The 9,198-nt window shown below is 35.9% G+C and overlaps 2 protein-coding genes across 2 annotated transcripts; one reads left to right on the top strand and one right to left on the bottom strand.

Annotated features, from left to right (window-relative positions):
- The first annotated feature begins 974 nt into the window (after positions 1-974).
- On the top strand, positions 975-3,720 carry LOC139100245 (alkylglycerone-phosphate synthase-like). Its single transcript, XM_070652868.1, has 4 exons — positions 975-1,227; positions 1,746-2,329; positions 2,386-2,996; positions 3,052-3,720. The coding sequence occupies exons 1-4, from the start codon at positions 1,073-1,075 to the stop codon at positions 3,487-3,489; spliced, it is 1,788 nt and encodes a 595-aa protein (XP_070508969.1). The 5' UTR covers positions 975-1,072; the 3' UTR covers positions 3,490-3,720.
- Positions 3,687-6,409, bottom strand: LOC139100244 (uncharacterized). The gene is made up of 5 exons (XM_070652866.1): positions 5,209-6,409; positions 4,831-4,868; positions 4,663-4,745; positions 4,520-4,596; positions 3,687-4,458 (listed from the first exon to the last, which is right to left on the bottom strand). The coding sequence occupies exons 1-5, from the start codon at positions 6,146-6,148 to the stop codon at positions 3,761-3,763; spliced, it is 1,836 nt and encodes a 611-aa protein (XP_070508967.1). The 5' UTR covers positions 6,149-6,409; the 3' UTR covers positions 3,687-3,760.
- Positions 6,410-9,198: the final 2,789 nt, after the last annotated feature.

Genomic DNA, 9,198 nt, shown 5'->3' with positions numbered 1-9,198 from the left:
TACCCCTTCCACCTTCTCCACAGGTTTCTAGACACGTCTCTGGAGTCAGTTTCAGATCAATTGCTGTACATCTTTCCATCTAGCCTAATTATTGGAGTGGAACTACAAAGACGATATAATTTGGATAAAGATGCCTAATGTACATATCAGGAATGTATCCAGAAGACACACGTTGTAAAAGCGACCAAAACCACAGCTCCAGGTCAGCATGACACTCGTCCCAGGTCAAATCCGATTAAATCCAACTTCAAACTAGAGTCGAGTCGCCATGAGGCATGATGACCCCATTTCAGGAGGTGTTTCCACTTGACTCCAGACTCTTAAAGTCCCACCCACATTGTCAGATTTTTACATCATCTAAACACACGTGAAATGCAACACGATTAAAATCACCAAAAATTAGAAATTCATAATTAGTATAAAATTAAATTAAAATAAAATTAAGAAGAAAATAATGCAAATTTTTCCTAACAAATTTACATAAAAATCAGCAGACCGACTAAATTAAACATCATCAGATAATCGCTACATGCTGTTTAATTGTTTGTATAACAATTTAAATAAATACAGAAGCTATCTGCATAATGATTTAATGCACGGTAAGTTAGTCATATATTAAATGCAAATTGTATCATTTTTGGAAGTTTGTGGACATTTTGACTCTCATGCTGCCGAAAAATTGATAAATCTTCAAGTTTGCTGCCTTATCTCTCATTTAAATCTTCTGAATTTCACATAAAATGCCAAAATTTTCACTTCATTAATACATCAACGTCAGCACCAAATCATCTTTAACAGCTTTGCATACTGGATTAAATTATTTTCGGCTTAGTAAAATTAATTCTTTTGAAATTTTCATCAGCTTTGGTTCATCGATATTTTTTTAAAATTCAGTCTCGTTTCTGCACTTGAGGAATGTGCAGTTCATTTGGATATTTTTGTTGAGTTTTTGTTAAGTTTGAAAATTTTGTCAAGGTTTATTAAGGATATTGAGTGTTAAATTTGTTTATATTGTCTGAAAGTTAAGCTTTTGTCCAAAAACTAAGCTATTGACCAACAAATCAAGCAAAAAATGATAAAAAATTCTAAAGTCAATGACAAGTTTCCAATCGATGTGAAAAGTGTGATTCCAAAGAAGCGAGATGAAGTATTGAATGTGAATGGTTGGGGATTTAAGGACTCGTATTTTACTATGAAGGATGGAATTTTGACTTTTAGTGGAACGAGGTGAATTTTAATTAATAATCCGCAACATACAAAGAGTCCGCTTTTAGGTATTGTAGTGGCATTTCTGTACCATGAAAGCATGCTCTTTGTCTGTTAGGGATTTTTACTGGAGAAGATCCTTACTTACTTCGCTGGCCGTACAGATCATCTTTGATCCATGACCTCTCTCAGTTAGCATTTAAAACTGGTTCTTTCTCTGACTGCCCATAGCAGGAGACATGATACAAGCATCCAAAAATCCAAATCGGTTAATCGACCGAAAATTCAACTCCAGGCCGATGTAACTCTGACTTGATGCTGAATTCGGCTTAAATATAACATCATGCCATGTTCATGCCAACTCGGTGTCGAATTTTAGATCGATTAGCCGACTTGCACTTTTCAGGAACGTCCTGAGGCTGGTTTGAATCTGATTTATCAAATTCAACTCAAAACTAGCCTGAAAATACAATTTATTGCCACCTATACCCCAAATTCAATTTGAAAAACCCTAATTTTAATCAAATTACCCTCTCTAGATACCCACTATCTGATATGCCCTTCAAGAAAGCCCAACAGCATCTCCTTAGCCTCCTCGACACCGACATATCCAACTACAAAACAATAACCAACCCAATTCATCTCGAATCTGACTACCCACCAGCAGTGACAAACGACGAATTCATCAATGATCTAAAATCATCAAAAATCGAATTTTCAATCGACTTTAATGATCGCTTCCACCGATGTCGTGGACAAGCCATGAAGGATTTTTACATATTAAGGTACGGAAAATTTGAGAGAATTCCAGACATTGTTGTGTTTCCAAAAAGTCATGAGGATGTCGTTCTGTGCGTGGAACTTGCTAATAAATATTGTGCAGTCATCATTCCATACGCAGGTGGAACTAACACAATGTTAAGCTTAAGTCACAGCAAAGATGATGAAAGATTTTTCATATCACTTGACATGACTCAAATGAATCGAATTTTATGGATTGATAGGAAGAGTATGTTGGCATGTATGGAGGCTGGAATTGTTGGAAAGGATATGGAAGAGGCGCTGGAGAAGGAAGGACTGACTGTTGGACATGAACCTGATTCTATTGAGTTGTCAACTTTAGGTGAGGAATTAAGGCTTAAAATTATGTGAATTTCTATTAATAAGGCACATCCACAGGTGGTTGGGTAGCAACACGATCATCAGGTATGAAGCAACAAACTTATGGAAATATTGAGGATATTGTCGAGAAAATTACACTCGTGACCAGCATTGGAGTCTTGGAGAAAGACTTTCTAGCACCAAGAGTCTCAATTGGACCTGATTTTCATCAAATTGTACTCGGATCGGAAGGAACTTTAGGTGTCATCACAAAAGTTGTCGTCAAAGTTCACAAGATACCAGAAATTCGTCGATTTGGAAGCATTGTCTTTCCGGACTTTGAGCACGGTGTCAAGTTCATGCACGAAGTCAGCAAGTGGCCATTGAAGCCATCAAGTTTGAGGCTTGTTGACAATTTTCACATCCAAATTGGAATGACATTTGAGAATCATCCATCATATTTGTCAGGCTGGATAAGTGCTGTTAAGCAGTATTTCCTGCTGAATGTTTATCGATTTGACATCAAGAAGATCTCATTGGTGACTTACTTGATTGAGAATAATAAGGAGGAAGCTGATCGTCTGGAAGAAAAATTCAAGTTTGCAGCTAAGGAGTTTGATGGAATTTTAACTGGACCTGAATATGGCACGAAGACATATTTGATGACTCTTGTTGTCTGTTACACGAGGGTAAGGTACAAAATTGTAAATTAAGCATATCCTAACCTCAAAATTGGCTTTTCAGGACTTCTTCTACGACCTTGGCTTCCTATTCGATTCACTGGAAACCTCAGTGACATGGGACAAGCTCTGGACACTCATAACGACCATAGAAAGTGCTTGGAAGCAAGAAGTTGCAGCCAGGAAGCTCAAAAATGCTCTCGCAATCCGAATATCCCAAATCTACCACAGCGGTGCCTGCGTATACGTTTATTTTGGAATTGGACCAACGGAAGTTCAAAATCAATTTGAAGTTTTTAACGAACTGAATAAGATGCTGAAAAGTTTGATGATCAGAGCTGGCGGAACTCTGTCGCATCATCATGGTGTTGGGAAGAAAAACATGGAATTTTATCCAAAAGTTGTGTCACAAGTTGAAGTTGACATTTTTAAGGCAATCAAGAGACAAGTTGATCCGAAGAATGTATTTGGTGCTGGGAATATGATTGAGTATAAGTTGTAGGGTAATGGGTATGGGCAGGGTGTAGGGTTGGGGGTCAAACCTCAATTTATGCCTTTTTGTATTTTGTGTCCTTTCTGTCGTTTCTGTCGTTTCTGTCCTTTCTGAAGGATTGAGGGTCACTTCTGGTGTTACGTAATTGACGAACTGTCCCCAACTTAACCAAAATGTCATCAAAATTTCCCTAATTAACACAAATATGCAGCACAAAGTCCAATAAATCTTTATTCATAACTTTACATCCAAAAATTCAAAAAAAATCACACAATTTTAATTATCCCTTGCTTATCTGAGTTCCATTAGCCTTAAGTCTCCTATTTTCCTCAAGCAGTTCCTGTAGCAAAATTTTGTCATCCTTTCCAGTTCTAATCCATCCATAAAATCCCAAAATATCAGTAAATATTGAATATTCATGAAGATTACAGCCATTAATTCCACCATATAAGGATGCTGACACAATTCCTCGCAGGTAGTGCCTGTTGTCATGCACAACTATCAATCCACTGCCACTGTCACCTGTGCATACACCAGTTCCATTGGCAAATCCACCACAAAATGCTCGATTACTGATTAAGGATTGTAGAATTTTATTTTCAGTTCCACATGCTTGATAGTCGTGGATTGGTGTCTTTACAAGCCTGGCAATATCCTCAACATCTGATCGTTCACTTTTACCAAATCCAGTGACATATCCAAGATTATTATGTGCAATTTCTGAGCCTGGTTTGACCAAACAAATTGGCTGAATAAATTGTGTAAATGGAATTTCATTTTCTAGTTCCAATATAGCTAAATCAGCATCATATGAGTCAACATTTGGATTCCATTCGTGATGAACATGCGTAGCTTTAACACCGACAGTGATTTTACCTATTTCGTGACTTTTTGATATGTTGTGAGCTCCAAGTATGACGGAAATGTCACGAGCCGCAAAATGGTAAAGTCCTCGTTTTCCTTCAAGGCAGTGAGCGGCTGAGAGTTTAGAATTCAATGAGAATTTTGTGGTTATTAAATAATTAATGAATTTTTGTACCTGTGATGACTAGCTTGTGGGATAAAAGTGTTCCACCACATAGAAATTTGCCGTTGTTTCGGATCAATGCAGCGTTCCTGTGGATGTAAAAATAGTTATTAATATCCAAGCTAACAGACCTTGTACGTTGGCACAACACTTACCAAGGATGTGCACCATGTTCAGTTTGAGTTCCATAAAATGCTGTCCCAAATACCACTTTTGATTTTCCACAAGAACGTGAACTCTAAATTTGAAGATAAATGATGGATTTTGTTAGCAAATTTTAAATATTGGCAGGTTTAACGTATTTTTGAGCAGTTGATACTTACTTCTAAGACATTCCATAATGATGATGTCCCTGTGCTTACTGGAAATTAGGTAGAAAACATAAGTTTGTTAATAATGTCAAATAGTCACAGATAGTAACACATTAAGGGCACTAAGTCGACTTAAATCAGGTAAAACTCAAGTTAAAAGCCAAAGGACAGACAAGGGGTTCAGACAGGTGTAGACAAAGGTTGATGGAATGGGTTTGACCCCTAGGGTCTTCCTGAATAAGCCATTGACAAGCAAAAATCTGAAAATTTGTTTAATTTTTGCAATTTTTAACAAAATTATTGAAAAATTTGTGAAAATTGCTCAATTTTTCCAATTTTCAAATGTCCGCCATGCCTGCCTTATCCAGCACCTTAACTAATCCAACTCACATTCATTCCTAGGCTGATAATTCTCAAAACATTTCTGCAACTTCCTCTTCATCAAGTCACGTCTTGTAATCTCCTTTTTAAAGCAAACATTATCACGCATATCCAAAGAGCTAACAGCCGTAACATCAATCAGTTCCTCATCAAGTGCCTGAATTTTATTATTTTGTAAATAAATTTTAGTCAATTTTTTATGTTCCCAAAATGAGTCAGCATGTATTGTCGTCAATTGATTGCCATTAAGCCAAAGCTTTTCCAATTTTTCCAGCGATATGAAAATATTTTCTGGCAGTTCCGTAATTTCGTTGTCATCTAAGCTTAAATGCTCTAAATTTGTCAGGGTTTCAAACCAGGCTGGATTAAGGATTTCAATGTGATTTTGACCGAGATATAAAGTACGAAGCTTTTTGAGGGTTTTGAAGACTTTTGATGGCAGGAAGTTGATCTCATTTTCTTCAAGGAGGAGCTCGTCGACGTCATGCTGGTTCAGGAAGAGGTTTTCGGGTAATGTCGTTAACTTGTTCTTGGATAGAACAATTGTGATAAGCTTAGGATTGTCAGCATAGAAATCAGATGCAACCTCAACAACGCCTGTCTCATAAATCCATGCTTCAGTCAAATTTTGGCACTTTTTCAGCATATTTCCATCAATAAAGTCAATTGCATAGACATCAAAGACATTGACATTCTTAAATCTTTCACAAAATGGGAACTGCGAGACTGTAAAATTTGATATTTTATTGTTGGTTCCATGAAATCTGACTTTGTTGATGTCATTGTCGTTAATGTTTGTCAACTGCTGTTTTTTGATGATGTCAGTGTCGGGACGAAGTTCACACTCGTAGCCGATGTAGTTTAACTCGCGATATAAACATTTAAAGCACAAATTTAAATGAAAATTGTTTAATAAAAGGATGAAAATTAATTGAAATTTAAAATTCATTTTTAAGGGAATTTTGAAGGTCAGCGTGGAAGTTTTGATTTTGTTATTAATGATTAATCATTTAAGATTTGGTTTTTTCACTTTTTTCTTCTTTTTTCTACTGTCTTCTGGATTTTTAGAGATTTTTTAACTGTTTTAAGTACACAATTCAATTTAATACACAATTTTAATGTAATTTATAGCTGTGACAAGATGATCCTTAGTGAATTAAAACAGAATTTCACAATAATTAAACAAGTAAACTAAATGAAACTCATCCGAAAGACGAGCAAATGAGCACTGCGAGATAAGTGCAAAACAGCAACTTTTCTCTCAGAGAAAATCAGACTTAATAAATATTAAGAAGAAGGAATTGAGACTTTTTATTTTGCATCACAAAAGTGAGTCTTCAGGAACAGTGAATCACCAAAAATCATAGCAAATGTGGGAAATTAATTTATTTATAATTTGTATTAATAACCAATCCAAATCTACAAATGCTACAAATATCCTTATCATCAAATATTACAATAAAATAGTCCGTATGTTTCTAATACTACAGTCGTGATAATACAAGCTAAGTGAAAAATTCAAAGTCGTTCCTGAATGTGCCCCCAGAAGCGTTACACAATTTTCTAAAATTTCCTGTATTAAAAAACCAATTTTTTTTCATTCTTGCATGACAATCTCTTTAGAATTGGATTATCATTAATCTAGATAAAATTGTACATTTTACAATAAACATGCAATAGAGTTTTATAATGATTATTTTAATAATTTTCAGTATTTAGCATTCATTGCTACAAAATAGACAAAATTTATAGAGAAAAATTATGAAATTTGATGTGCAAAAATATTTTGAATCTTCAACAATTCATGGACTTGCCTACATAACTAAGCGATATCACGTTATCGAAAGGTTGAAACATCTTGATTTTTAATTTAAAATATTTAAATTTACCTAAATTTTCAGAATATTTTGGATCATCGCTTTACTATTTTCTGTCATATGTGCTTCAAGTTTCATAGTGGAACTGATAACGAAGATCAAAGATTTTCCAATTGTCACATATTTTTCAGATCAGTCATTTTCTGTGTCGGAGGTAAAATGGAAGTCGATTTGTGTCCCAAACATTCAGCAATACATCAACCCAACCTCTTCTTCTCCTTCCTTCTTACCAATTTTTCTATCTCCTTCCCTATCCTTCCCTATCCTTCCCTATTTCTCCCTCCTGTATGCACCCCTGATTGCAAAACACAATATTACATACATTATTTTTCAGATCAATTTCCCAGCAGTCACAGTATGTCCACAACCAAATTTTGATTTTTCAATGGGAAATCGACCAGCTATCCGAGACTATAAAGTACGATCTCAACATGAAAAGCACACATTACGATTAATTTATTTAGAAAGTCAAGAAAATGGACCAGAACTAGCCGATGAGATAAAGTACAATAATTATAATTATTTTGAGTATTTGGATGGGATTGATAATGGAAGAATTGCAGTGGATGATTTGGGTGTTAAGATGTAAGTAAGTGAAGGGGGACTGGATGGGGATTAGGGGGAGTTGGCTTGGTAAGTAGCATGCAGGCAGCCCTCCTTGCCCTGTCGTGTTACCTACTAAGTGAATCGATGCTTAAGAAGGAATTGTTGAGGATTTTTGTGCCCAAATCTTAGACTAAGAGATGACAAGAGCAGGGAGGAGAAGGATAGGGTTTGTTGACCCCCATACGTCCAAAATCCAACCCCTAGCTTCAACCCCTTACTAACTATCCATTTTTTCAGCCTCAAACGTCTTCAATACATCGATCTGCTTACAAATCGCGGAACTTTCAACAAAATCAACATTTCAATCCCAACTGATGACTTTCTAGAAGTCGCTAATCATTTTGATAAAGAACTTGCATATCAAGTGACTTTACATTGGATTAACGAGGAACAGCAGTACACAACAGAGATCATCACACCTTGGGGCTTGTGCTTTACTTACAATATAGCATTTAGTGACGATTTATTGGATATAAACTCTACATCTGATGACTTTCACTATGTATATACAGCACGATGGTATGGAGATATCAATGAAAGGTTGAAAGATTTTCCAGACAAGCTCGGAACATCCGAAGCAGGTTTGAGGGCGAAATTCAGTCCTGATCTTACAAAACTTGGCGATTTAGTTCGTGCACAGTTTACGGTTCTGTTGCATGATCCTTACGAGTTGCCATCGAAAAATTCTAAAATTATCAATTTTAACATTTATTATGAGACAAATGTGCTTGTTGTTCCACAGATGAATTCAATTGATGAGTCACTTGTTGAGTATGAACCTGAAGAGTAAGTTGGGGATGGGATGTAGGTTTGGGTTCATATTTGAGAGACATATGGCAAAGATATTGACGCAAATTGTGGTTTTAGGTCATATTCTATAAGATCCTGCCAAAAACCAGAGTTAAGTCGTTTTAGGACCCAATTTCCAGCCATTTCTACGTCATATACCTTCCACCACCTTCCACAACCTCAAAACTAATTAACTCACCTCATTTCAGACGCAACTGCTACCTAGAAAATGAAAAAATCCTCAAATTCTTCAAAGTCTACACAAAGAACAACTGCGAATATGAATGTATGTCAGACTTAATGCTTAGTCGTTGTGGCTGCGTTGAGTTCTTCATGATTAGAAATTCATCAACTCGAATTTGTTCAGCAAATGAACAGGATTGCTATAAGAAAGCTGAAAATGATTTTGAGGAGCTAAAGAGCTCTTGTGGATGCTTAAATCCTTGCGACTATGTTGATTATAGTTTTGAGATAAATGAATATGGAACTGTTGAGTAAGTTACTGCAAGGAAGAAGCTAGAGCTCCTCCCCTCCACTAGGTTCTTCCTGCTTATTAATCCAAACTTCATTTCCACATACAGCACAAAATCAAATCATTATCGTGAACAATTTGGCTTTCAAGTACAATACAAGACAAATGAAGTCAACCAGCAAGTCCGGAAGAAGCAATTCAATTGGCTTGACTTTTTCTCGTATGTTGGTGGCATTTTGGGATTATTTGCTGGAT

The sequence above is a fragment of the Chironomus tepperi genome, unplaced genomic scaffold (assembly GCF_022539635.2).
Source record: "Chironomus tepperi strain 1889 unplaced genomic scaffold, CSIRO-AGI_Ctep_v1 contig_58, whole genome shotgun sequence".
In the NCBI taxonomy this organism is placed as follows: domain Eukaryota; kingdom Metazoa; phylum Arthropoda; class Insecta; order Diptera; family Chironomidae; genus Chironomus; species Chironomus tepperi.
This window is presented reverse-complemented; position numbering and strand designations above follow the sequence as displayed.